This window comes from Rhodnius prolixus, unplaced genomic scaffold (assembly GCF_049639745.1).
Source record: "Rhodnius prolixus isolate KJV_2025 unplaced genomic scaffold, Rpr scaffold_3, whole genome shotgun sequence".
NCBI lineage: Eukaryota > Metazoa > Arthropoda > Insecta > Hemiptera > Reduviidae > Rhodnius > Rhodnius prolixus.
In genome coordinates this window covers 4,820,120-4,833,454 of record NW_027411603.1, presented here as the reverse complement: position 1 = coordinate 4,833,454, position 13,335 = coordinate 4,820,120, and the positions used below count along the sequence as shown (strand labels likewise).

At 34.3% G+C, this 13,335-nt stretch overlaps 1 protein-coding gene across 11 annotated transcripts in view; it reads right to left on the bottom strand.

The window, feature by feature from the left end:
• Positions 1-388: 388 nt before the first annotated feature.
• Positions 389-13,335, bottom strand: part of milt (trafficking kinesin-binding protein milt) — a 126,415-nt gene continuing 113,468 nt past the window's right edge. For 9 of the 11 annotated variants that reach the window (XM_074127004.1, XM_074127006.1, XM_074126997.1 and 6 more), the window contains 10 exons: positions 12,001-12,302; positions 10,841-10,976; positions 10,594-10,765; positions 8,368-8,613; positions 6,504-6,720; positions 6,087-6,224; positions 5,855-5,988; positions 5,478-5,752; positions 4,066-4,172; positions 389-3,948 (listed from right to left, as the gene is read on the bottom strand). In XM_074127004.1, coding sequence (XP_073983105.1) covers positions 3,439-3,948; positions 4,066-4,172; positions 5,478-5,752; positions 5,855-5,988; positions 6,087-6,224; positions 6,504-6,720; positions 8,368-8,613; positions 10,594-10,765; positions 10,841-10,976; positions 12,001-12,302 — 2,237 coding nt within the window. In that variant the 3' untranslated portion in view covers positions 389-3,438. The remainder of the gene's footprint in view (positions 3,949-4,065; positions 4,173-5,477; positions 5,753-5,854; positions 5,989-6,086; positions 6,225-6,503; positions 6,721-8,367; positions 8,614-10,593; positions 10,766-10,840; positions 10,977-12,000; positions 12,303-13,335) is intronic. The other 2 variants (XM_074127009.1, XM_074126998.1) reach the window with 2 other exon arrangements.

Sequence of the window (13,335 nt, the reverse complement as noted above, 5' to 3'; positions counted from 1 at the left end):
AGAAAAATTTTTAAATGCAACAAAAGAAAATTTACCAACTTTTTAAAAAATAACTTCAGAAGGATGTTGTTTTTTTCCTACAATAGAGTGCGTTTTCATTATTTTGGTTATTTTAACCATTTTATGGCCCAGCTTATAAAAAAATATAAGACAAACTAAAAGAAAATACAAAAGTAAAGCAACCATAAGTTAAATTAAGAAAGGAACAAATTTTTTTTTAAATATTAGCACCATTATTTTTTTTTTGTAAACAAAAATTTTGAATAATTTAATAAATATTTACAATAATATATATATTTTAAGTTTTGTTTTTTTGCCTACCACATGAAACAAAAATGTACAGAAAACAATAAATTAAAATTATCAAATAAATTAATTCCACCTCATATCTATTATATACATAAATGAAGAAAAATCAAAATATATATAATCAAAAATTATTTTACATAATAGGGCCCCGCTCCTAGGTTTAGTTAATATATACTAAACAAAAAATAAGACTATTTAGACATCATCATCGATTCATCATAACAAATCGATGTTTTTTTTCGATTTATTTATTGCAATGATAAAACAGACAAAACAGTAACCCTAGCCTGCCTAATTTTAATAATACTTATGCAACAATTATTTACACAGAAATATTTGGTAGTTTTATAATTTGAGTTGAAACTTTAGAAAATGGGGTTAAAAGAAATAAAGTTGAAAAAACTATTATTTTATATCTTCTTCTTTTTTTTTTTTAAATAAATGTAGATGTAACCCCATGAAAATAAGAAAAATTTTCTAAAATATTCTATTAAAACCAAATAAAACACAACGTAAAGTATTGGGTAATTATGAATTATCAAGGCTTTATAAAAAAAACTTAACATGTCTCCAAAACGCTGGTTTAAAAAGTTCGAGGCTAGAAAACGAACTATTTTCTAAATCCTTTAAATAAATAACAGATGTTCTGTGGTAAAGTAAATTATCAGTGAGTGTTGACAAAAAGAGGGAAATGAGTGGCTAGAAAAAAATTATAAATTTGGGCATCTTAAATAACGAAATATATGATTGGAAGCGGAGGAATTGTTCAAATAAGAAAAACTAAGAAAATGTACAACCTGAGAGAGAAAACAACAATAATTACCTTTTCATCCAAAAAAAAATGCCCCGAACTCCACACACACGTTCAGGGGAAGACCAAAGATTTCTCTTGTAATAATATTCGTTACAAAATCAAAAGATTTGTAAAAGTCACGAAGACGACGACGACCCTTGTATAACTCATAATTTACCAACACAAAACCATAAAAATGAATTATTTCTTGTATTTTATAAAGTTTTTTTTTCTTAAAATATTTAGATAATAATGTTTTTTAATGTATACACACAGGTTAGGGTGAAATGAAAAAATAGAATTATTATTTCCTTAAAAAGAAACATAACCTTTTTTTAACCTAACCTCACAAAGCCGTCTCTACACTATCATTGTTTACAAATAAACCAAACTTATTACTTATTGACTGTTACCAATTTTAAGCGTTTTTTTTCTTCACTACTAAAAAATAAACTTATAACAAATTTTTGCCTCTATTTTATTCATTTTTTTTTTATAAACAATAAGCCCGTGTACTTTTTTTCTTGTTTTCCATTTTTATATTACTTCAATTATTAATTTTGTATTTATTCAACTATTCCCTATTTTTATCGACACAATGAACAAAAGCAAGAAAAATATCGATGCTAAAAATAATCGATTATATATAATTTTACAATCTGATAAGTACATTATATATTTTTTAATGTTGAATTTTAGAGGATGACTAAATCTTAACAATTTTTTTTGTTTTACATTCTCTGATTCGCTCAAATAAGAATACAAATTTATTTAAATATCACACGACTTTTTGTTATTACTAAAAAACTTTACGCACACTACATTAATTTTCATGGATTTAACAAAAATTTAAATCCTTATTGCCGGGGGGGGGGGGGGGCTAATTACTACACGGAAGAATAAAGATAAGTCACTATACATTTTTTTTTGTTGTAATTTTTTTTGTTTTCATTCAAACAAAAAAATCTATGGGCCTAATATTTAAAATAATCAACAAAAATCATCAAATGGTGGTACTGCCTTAAAAGTATTTTTATTTTAAGCACTAAAATTGCTAACCAAAAAAATTTATAAAATGATGGAAACACGAAATTTAAAAAAAAAAAGCAATGTTAAAACTGATAAATGTCGACTTCATCATCCGTTTTATAAAATGAGAAAAAAACATGTTTTTTTCCTGTTTTCTTTAATTTTGATTGGTACATCCTGATTTGTGAAAAATAAAAGGGAGTATTTGACTTCCATTTTTTGTAATCTGTCGTAATGTAAACATCAGACTCCGCCTTTTGTACTTTTAAGCTTTATACAAAGTCCCTTACATTAAACAAAAATAAAAAAAAATGTCCAGGGGACTGGAAACCGAAAACTCTCTGCGTTCAGAGTTCAAAACACCACAGATATAGTATATCTGTGGTAGAAACCTCGAAATTCAATCAATGTAAAAAAGATTAAGATGAAATAAAATATAATAAAATAATAAAAGGCAATTCAAACTTTCTCAAGCAGACATGATAGTTTTCAAACGAAAACTTTATATAAACGGAAGTCAAATTCTTTTCACTAACAAGATTAAACACTTTTTTTTTGAAGATGAAGACTACGAGAGAGAGAGAGCGAGGATGGGAGTAAAAGAGAGACATGTAAAATCGATTTAAAAAAAAAAAAAAAAAGATCGAAAAATAAAAGTTAAAAACAATCATGATCGATTTTATTACGGGTAAAAACTCCTTCAATAATTATTGTTTTTTTTTTTACTTTTTAAGCAGAACAGCTGATGAGAACAAATAATTTTGTTGTTTTTTCTTTTTTTCAAGTGTTTTACTAAATCTAGTAGAAGTGTACGTAAGAGGGTCGCGTCTTGTCTGTGTAAATGGGAATAGAGTACAACATTGACTCTAAATAAAAATGATTTTTTTTTTTTTTTTTTTTAAGGCACATCCGGGGAATGTGTTCTCTTTTGACTTTTAAAAGATATTATTTATTTATTTATTTATTTGTATTTATTATTTCTTTATTGTATTTATTTTCGTTTGGATGACGCTTTCTGGACAAGTATCTAAACGAAAATAAAGCCGTCTAATTAACTAATTGAAATAAGAAGTTAACTTTACTGTTTTTGGATTTTTAACAAAAAAAATAAATTCAAAGCTCTTACAAAAATAATAACACAAATATTCACATTCATTTTGTTCAGTACTAAATAAATATATAAAAAAAATAAAATAATAATAATAATAATAATAATAATAATAAAAAATAAAGGACAAAACAGTCTAGCCGCAATTAATAATTACTACATATATATATTTCTTGCTAATATTTCTTTTTATTTTTATTTATAAGAGACCACCTTTCCTGCCGAAGAAGATTGCTGAAAGAGTCCCCAAGGAATCGTGTGTCCGCTGGTTACTGGCAAGACCGGGAGGTGAAGGAACCGAGCCAAGATCTGGACGAACAGATCTAGGAGTTGAGGTGGCGCCAGAAGCAGCAGCAGTAGAAGAGCTCTTACCATTGCTACCACCACCACTAGCTGCTGAAGGAGACGTAGGCGGTAGATGGGCCAGCCGATTTTCTAAGGAGTTAGTGCCGGGTCGTCCGGGCACGCCAAGTACACCCGGTCCGGACTCTTGGCTGCGCACTGTTCGCCTTAGTTCGGCTCGATGTAAAGTCCTGGGCGAACCGGGCTCCAGCTGGCCGCCGCTGGCTCCCCCTCCTCCTCCTCCTACAGCACCACCACTTCCACCACCTATACCACTTCCTCGAGGACCGCAAGAGCTTGGCGTGAGTATCTCTTCCAAGCCGATTCGCTCTATTCTCTCCACTAAACGGATACCACTCAGTGCAGCCTGTTAATAGATACATACAAATAAAAATATAACCCTATCACAGTCACAATATGCTGCATTTTCATTTTTAAATAGAAAATTAAGCACGAATAAATAAAAAGCATGTTCTCTGTTTACCTTATTGTCTGGACGTAGTAAAGCTTTTGGCCGACTGCTAGAGGATGATTTCAAGGCATTGCCCAGTGTTTTCCATATCAATTCTGCACCACTTGACATCAGGAATCCTGTTGACGAATATGGATAAAATAAAATAAAGCACGGCCCTACCACAGCCATATTCCAAAGTAGCTTCACTCCCCTTATTAGTATCGATACATCACATTATTTCTGCTTCATCCTAGCAATACGAGGTGTGGCTATTAAATAACGAGACTGATGCTGCTACTGAAGAACTATGCATGCGCCAAATCCTAACGACCGACAGCTGTGCAGCAGCGCAAAGCCTTCTCTTTCGATTGCAGCGTCTCACGTGTTTTTGTAGAGCAACGAATTGTCGTGAAATTTCACATCAAAACTTGATAAAACCGCCACTGAAACTTATCTTTTATTAAAAGGAGTTTATGTGGATGAATGTTAATCACGTGCGCGAAGTTTTTGGAGTGGTTCAAGCGTTTCCAAGATGGCCGAGAGAAGACGTCGGAGATGATGACCGCCCAGGTCGCCCTTCCACGTCCAAAACGGATGAAAATATCGATTATAATTAATCAACATTACTACCGTGAGGTGTTTGCTCAACTCCGAGAAAGAGTAAGAAAAAAAACCACCCGATTTGTGGAAAAACAAGTCACGGGATTCTCCATCAAGACACACTGCATTGTCTTTCATAAGACGTTTCTAGCCAAGTACAAACATCCCAGGTTTTAGGCCATCAGCCTTATCCGCCTGACCTGGCCCCCATGTGACTTTTATCTGTTCCCACCAAAGTCAAATCTGCATTAAAAGGAACAGGATTTCAGCAGTCCGTTGAAGCTGTGAAAGAAAAAGCGGCACACGTCATGCAGGAGCTCAGACAGAAAAAGACTTCCAGCACTGTTTCTTAACAATGGTAAATTCGCATGGAGCGTTGTAGGGATAGGGGAGGGGTGTATATTGAAGGTGATAATAACTAATTATGTATAAATTTAAAATAAAATGTTTTATAGCAATAATAGTCTCGTTATTTAATAGCCACACCTCGTATTACTGGGCCTACTTCTATGTACTTTTTATATTTATTACTTTATCAGAACTTGATCGCTAAATAAACCTTATCTTCTTCTTAATCCTTACTTATACAACTTATCTCCATTTTTAGTTACTAGCAAATTTTGATATCTCATTCAAGTCTTAAGCTTTTGATCCAGGACTAGATAATTATGCATAGCATGGGCTTGGCTGCTGATAGCCTGGTTTTTGCCTTTAGGATATTTAAGGCTGCTCATATACATTATGAGGTAGCGCTATGCGCCAAAACTTTGGAACAGTTTCAACTTTAACTTGTTGTTTTACTTTGTTTAAACAACAATAAATAACGAACTTTACGAAATTACCTGGCAATCCAAGAGCGGAATGTTGATCTTCATCCTCTTGTACAGGAGAGGATGGTCGATCTGGACTATTGCAAGGCGTGGCCGTCGGTGAGTACGCTGGGGTACCAAGCGCAGAAGGTGTTACCGCTTTGATGCCCCTTTCGGCCAACAGACGTGCTAAACTCGGCGTTGTGGATACGGTTGACGTGGAATTCCTTCGGGATCTTGTTCTTGGCGTTGAACAAGCGGAACTCATTCGACTACTGACCACTGAGCTCATCTGGCTACCTCGTACGCTGTAAAAATTGGTACATTAACACAAACTCTGGAGGATATACTAAAACTATTAATTAAATTAACTGCCAAAGTGAAGCAAAAAAATAGAGTAGCAAACAGACCTGGGAGTTACGCTGGTATTGTCGTCAGGATGGAGTACAGTACTGTTCGTGAACGTGTAAATATGATTAGTGTCGGAGAAACTTTTACCAGGATGTATCTCCTCATCTTCTTCAATGTCAGACAATGAGTACATCTAGTTGCAAGAAAAATATTTGCATGTTAAGCTTAAAACACAATTAAGTAGGGTAACATCATCTCTTTTATGGTTAAAATTAAAAATTCTTGTCTAACCTGGATTCCAAGGTGCTCAAGTTCTGTACCGCCTCTAATTTTTACACCGGGTCTCTCGTCCAACAGTCCCTCTAGAGATGGAGTTGCAAGCTCACTCCAATGATGGAGAGTTGCGGAACCCTCTAATGGTTTTACAATCTGTTTAAATTAATTATTATTATTAGGAAAATGTTTTAAACATACACAACAAGTTCATTTTCATTTTCCCTACGCGTTTTCAGTACTTTTCCAGATATTTCAGGGAGGATTTCATCAACTCCAAAACCCCTATTCATGGTGCGACTCGAAGAAAACTCTAAATTAGAAAAACTTTCGTGTAAACTTCCTCTTACAAGGGATTTCAAAGAAATTTTTTTAAAAAAAACTTGGCAATATCTAACAATAACATAAACAAAGGAACCTTCTAAAAACACTAACCTGTAACTTATCTGGTAATTTCCACGTAGAATAAGAGACATTTGTACCGGCAGACATGATTGAATCCGGTGTTGGACAGTCATGATGTAATCCATACATACTATCGGAAAAGGCAGCTCTTCTTGCATCAACGGCGGCTGGCGTTAACCTTTTCAAAGCGGCTTCCAACTGTTCTTCAGTTGTGCTAGCCACATCACCGCCCCCGCAATCACTCGACCTGAACATTTGCATAAACAATATTAAGATATTTTCAAGGCAAAGATTAGTTTCATTTCTTTTTTTTTTTTGTTGTTATTAACGCATTAACATAAATCAATCGTATGACCGTTGAGAGAAAATGTGTTCATTTCGTATTGGGCAATATCTCATGATACTGACGCGCCTTAAATTACGAAAATATACAATAATAATGAATTATAAATATTAAATAAATAAATAGAATCATTTGAAGGGATTGAATGAAGATCATTCAATGATGACTGACCATCATGAGTCGCTTAATTCAAAGTACCGAATGAATTGAATTCGAAGCATGCCTCGTTTATTTTACGAGGTGTGGCTATTAAATAACGAGACTATTGCTGTAAAACATTTTATTTTAAATTTATACATATTTAGTTATTATCACCTTCAATATACAATCCTCCCCTATCCCTACAACGCTCCATGCGAATTTACCATTGTTCCGAAACAGTGCTGGAAGTCTTTTTCTGTGAGCTCCTGCATGACGTGTGCCGCTTTTTCTTTCAAAGCTTCAACGGACCGAATTCGTGTTCCTTTTAATGCAGATTTGACTTTGGGGAACAGATAAAAGTAACCATGGGGTCAGGTCAGGCGAATTAGGCGGATGGCCTAGAAACTGGGATGTTTGTACTTGGCTAGGAAACGTCTTCTTGACAGACAATGCAGTGTGACCTGGCGCGTTGTCTTGATGGAGAACCCAGTGACTTGTTCTTCCACAAAAATCGGGTCGTTTTTTCCTCACTCTTTCACGGTGTTGAGCAAGCACCTCACGGTAGTAATGTTGATTAATTATGATCGATATTTTCATCGGTTTTGGACGTGGAAGGGCTACCCGGGCGGTCATCATCTCCGACGTCTTCTCTCTTGGAAACGCTTGAACCACTCCAAAAACTTGCGCACGTGATACAACATTCATCGCCATAAACTTCTTTTAATAAAAGATAAGTTTCAGTAGCGGTTTTACCCAGTTTCATGTGAAATTTCACAATTCGTTGCTCTACTACACATGTGTAGTATCATGTTTTCGGCAAAACGAAACTAACACCTCTTACACAAACACAAACGACGGTTCCGGTCAGACTGATTTCTCTACAAACACGTGAGACGCTGCAATCGAAAGAGAAGGTTTTACCGCTGCACAGCTGTTGGTCATTAGGATTTGGCGCATGCATAGTTCTTCTGTAGCAGCTTCAGCCTCGTTATTTAATTTAATAGCCACAGCTCGTATTGTTCGACCAGATGGTCGAGAGGCCATCATCGCTTCAGTCGACGAGTTTAATGTTTTATTTGTAACAATTAAACTTCTTTTTGTCATTTCTCTCTCCTCATTGAAACTATTTACTACTATATTTAGATTAAAGGAAGTAAACTGAGGAAGCTTAAAGCCTGAAGTTTGTTAGTCCGAGGTGGCGACTCATTTGGCCCACGCAGTCTATGATCTATACTAGTTCTTAATACTTAATCGAGTAATCCATGTTTCTTAAATCTTAGGAGAGAAAAGAAAATAGAAATAAATGCAAACATTCATTCCAAATAATAAGTAATTATAAAAGTTCCAAAGCAATATAAAAAAAAAGATGAAATGAAAGTGTATCATGAGAAATAAATAAAAAATACATACGTCGGCGTGATATCGTCGAGATCTGTGAATGAGGGTGGTGATTCAAAGGCATGCCCTATCATTGTTGACGTTCTTGGCCTTAACTGGCCAGCAATGTAAGTAGTAGACCCGGTGGTAAGTGTTCCTCCAAGTCTGGGTGCCGGAATTCCGCCGGGTGTCTCGTTTACGCTCACCCCCTCGCTGCTACACACACTATTAGATCTCGAAGCGGATCTAACAGTTTCAAAAACTTTCTTGTAGTTTGGACTGAAATAAGACAACAACCATCCAAAGCTGTACTAAAAATGGTGATTCTACAATAATTTTGTTTGGTTTTTTTTAAATTGTGATTCAGGATTTTAAGGTTTTTACAATTTTAGCCATGTGCACGGTAAGCTACTATAAATAATAAACTAGACATTGAAATTAAGATGATCAATCTTTCTTTTCCCATAAAATAAATAAGAAAGAACAAATACTAAATATATAAACAGTTATTTGTAGATATTATAGTAATTAAAGCAAATTACAGTCTCGGATAGTTCAAATCACTAATATTTCTTACATTCATTTCAATTACAGTTATGCTAGCACAACTTTATCGTTAAATAAGATTCTGAACAAGTCATATCTCCTCATCTTCAAGGAGTTGAAAGGAACAGGATTAAAAACATTGTAGTAGTGTTACGGTGTGACTACTACGAGATTATTTATTATTTTTCTCATTATTCTACGAGATTGAAAGATGGAATGGATGTTAATGATTTTAGGGAATATCGAGGTGTGGTCATAAATACAAAAACAAATTTTGTTACTATAATCAGGGTATTTTAAAAACAGTTGTTGAACAGTTATGATGATATATAGCTCAACATTAAACTACACAAACGTTTTTTACAATACCCTGAAGAAGGTAATAAAATTTACCGAAACGTTGGTATGAAGTAACAAAATTTGTTTTCTGTATTTATGACCTCCGATATTGCCCAAAATCATCAATCAACAACGGTCGAATGGATGTTTAATGTTTCACAAGAAACAGGAGTCAATTTTAAAAAGAACATATGTACTCCTGATTCTAACTTTGCTTGCTAAGGTTATATACTATACTGTATATGTATATACTAAACTTTTTTTTTCAGTGCACTACCAGCCTCTGGTCAGTGTACTATCGCTACACTGTTACAACACTATCATGGATAGAGTTAATGGTAATATACCAGGCGGTGAGTTGTAAGAAGAAGCTCCTAGGAAGTGAAAGTCTAGGAGCTAACAGCTAGATTCAGCTAGAGATAAAGTTACCTGTTTGTGGATATCTTAAAAATAAAAATTTCATGATTTGGTCAGCACTAGTTTTCTGGGTAATAATATTTGGAACGGTAACACTTTTTTGTTTTAAACTAAATGAGGTCTAAAAAATTACCATTTTTAAATATCATATTCAAAGACTTGGTGTTGAACCTTTGATAGGTTCGAAACACTTCAATTTAATAAAATATTAATGACATTAACCATAAGAGAACTGTATTTTGGCTTATTCTTAGAAATATAAGATAGAACTCTCTATTCCTCAATGACTGACAACGAGAAGAAGGACAACAAACATATTTTCAACTCTAAGCCTAAGCCTAAATAGGCTTAATGCCCCTAAAGTTCAACTGGTACTTTGGTGTCTTGAAAAGAAAATTCAACAGAAAAATGGAGAAAAAGCCACGAATTGGAGAAAAGACTCTCCCAATAAATAAATAATAAAATTATATTTGCCATCTTTGAATGTAATTACAATTAGCGTGTATAGTTTCAAAAACGCTATTTCTAAACGAAGTAACTCTTTAATTTTATTGACCTAAAATTCAACCGGAGATGAGCAAATCTTTAAAAGAGAATAAATAATTGTAATGTAGATGAATTTCAAAGCTAAAATAGGTGAAAATAAATGGCAATTCACAAACATGATATGACTGAGAAGAAGCAGTATAAATTCTACTGAAACCTGAACATAGACGAAGGGTCGATAGCTAAACCAAAATTCTGTACACAAGAATGATTGATCTAGAAGAATTCTAAGGAAGTTATAGTGGTACTACTACTATTGCAAATGCTAAATTCTATTTTTTTTGAAACTAGTAGATCTAAAACAAAACATGCTTCTCTACAAGAGTAGTCAACTCAAAAGAAAATAATATTTTTAAGAAATTAAAATTTCTACTGCGAGGAAACAAAATATTATATAAAGTAAATACACACATATAAGCTGTAGAAGCACCTAAACCTGAATCTAGACTCAATTCAGAAAAGAGAGAACATTCCAGTTCTGCGGCAATAGAATTACGAGTTGGTGCCTGAGTGGTGTGCAAGTATGGATAAAGTGGCCCGGCACGAACCATGGACTTGTTCTGCTTGCTCGCTTTTCGAGCATCTGAAACAAGAGATTTTTTTAAAAATCTTACTCAAAGGAACTGAAAGAAAAAGGAACAGTTTTTCCACTACGTACTGTTCTGAAGTTCCTGCAGAATACTTTGTGTTTCGGAAAATCTTTCTTTTAAATCTCCTAATTCTGTGGCCAGTTCACATTGTGTTTCTCGGCTGATATTTATCAATGTAATGTATTCTTCGTTTTCCTTCAATGCCTGAAAATAAATTACAAATTGATTATGGAAATGGTTCGTTAGCTGTTTCAAATAATACTGGGCTTTTATACGTCATGATTTCGTGGCAATATTATTGGGGGTTACGCTCGACCCAAAAGCTTTGGAAGTTGATGTGTCTACAAATCGAAGATCGTCCACAAATGGCGCACAGATTTCTGATCATCACAATAGCGTAATACTATGTTAGATACTCTCGGACCTGGAAACTTCTCAAAGATATCTCAGGTCCCGATTATTTTCTTTGGCATTTAGGACCAGAAGTACCTTTGGAGGTCACATAGAAAAAAGACTTATTCGAGTACTATTATAATAATGACCCTACTGGACGATGAGGCACTCCCAAGTTTTGACAGGCCAACTCTACATACCTCATTGGCAGGTAGAAAATCGAGATGAGAACGATTACTACACTAGAATTATAGGGGAATCGACAGCTCAAATTGGAGGTAGACGAAGTCTTCGCTCGGCCTGGAAGTTCATGAATTACATTCCCAAGGAAAAATTTCAAAATAAATGTAATATCGACATTACAGTATGCCCTGGATAGCTAAGTTTACTGAAAAATGAACTTGGCCAAAGCCAAAATCATTAGTATCGCAAACGTCAACAGTTTACAATTAAAAAAAAAAAGAAGTCTTTTTGCGACAAATCTGTAAAATTGCAGCAATACGCCCTCTTATTAAGGAGAAAAAGAAGAGAAATCACAATCCCAAAATAGATCCATCAAAGATTAAGAGGGCAATAACCTTTTAGGTGAACTAGCCTAAGAGAGATCCGTTAATCAACACAATCAATCAATCAAATCCTAAACAAGTAAATGCCGATAGCATGACAATCGAGAATCATTATTAAGTTGCCAGCTCTGGAGTGCCATAAAGCAAGATTGATTGTATATTTTAGTATCGAATACGGAAGTAATTTCTCGAATTAGATTCGATTTTTTTTGTTTTGTTTTTAACCCCACCATTTATAATCGTATCATTTAAGCATTTAATATTGTTACCTGTGCAAGTCTATCATCAGTGGCCTGCAACTTTGCCTGCAGATGGTCAACTAGTTCTTTCAGTTCTACTTCTCTGGTCTTCAGTCGCTCTCCTTCCAGGCCAGCCGCTGCAAGATCCAATCTGACATACTCTAACTGTCCCACTAAGTCGTTAACCAGTTTGGCCTCGGCCTCTTCGCAACTCTCTGTAGCCTCAGCCAGCCGGCTTGCTTCACATCGTAGTTGACCATTCTCTTCTTCCAGATTATTGATACGTTTTTGTAACAGTTCAAAAGGCACTGATCGCACGCCAGTTGGTGTGCCTAAAACAATAAAAAAAAATAAAAAGACGTGTGACACATGATCTTACATTAAAATTTAGGTTACAATTTTTTTTTGTAACAAATTTGGAATTTACTGTACGTTTATTTGGGTTTATCATCAGGTTAAGACAAAATGTTTGTACTGAAGTTGGAAGTATGTCCTTCAATGTTCTTGCAACATCAAAAGAATCAAATTGTTGAATTTCTGGTAAACTAATCTGCCGCCACATCAATGGAAAATCAACAGAAAATTAATTGCAACCAAAAGAAATATTTTATGACGAACTTTCAGACAAATAAAACAAGCTGTAATCTGGGAAATTAGAAAATGCAAGGAGCTCTAAAAGCTTTGCGCTGAACAGGAGCGAATAGGAGATTAGAAATAAGATAAGCTTGGCCTGTCATTAAGCCTCAGAGTGAAGGTACTGAGCTCCCAATAAGGTCAGAAGAGAAGCTCCACCCGAACCTTGATACAAAATTCTGTTCTGATATTTGCTTTTACTTTTTCCTCTGATTGAAGTATTTCCAGTTTCCAAAACCAACATAATACACGATGACGTCACCAAGAAAAACGAACTTTTAGTTCCGTAACCACAAACCTGTTTATTTTGGGCTGGGAAATAATTATTGTTAAATTACATAAATTAGTAATAATTTGATTCTAAAATCTTAAAAAAAAAACACTATAAATCGTAGGATACACGCAACGAGCTCCATCAATATTCATGCATTTTATTATGAAGTTTTGATGAGCGTTAAGTTCAGCTGTGTCTGTATGTTTTGTTACAGCGTGACTTTCAAAAAATTGTCCCATAGTTGATGGTTCTCAATCTTTCTCATTCAAGTCAGTTACGTAGTGTGTGACATAAGTTAATAAAAAAGTCAAATCCTCTAATCCACAAACTGATTAATCAACATCTTGGGTTAATGGATGGAAATCCGAAATCGGATGCTGTTGCGACGAAAAGTAACATCAACACAAATACGACTTTTTCACAACATCCCCTTAACTACCCTTCGCCACTTGTTGTAA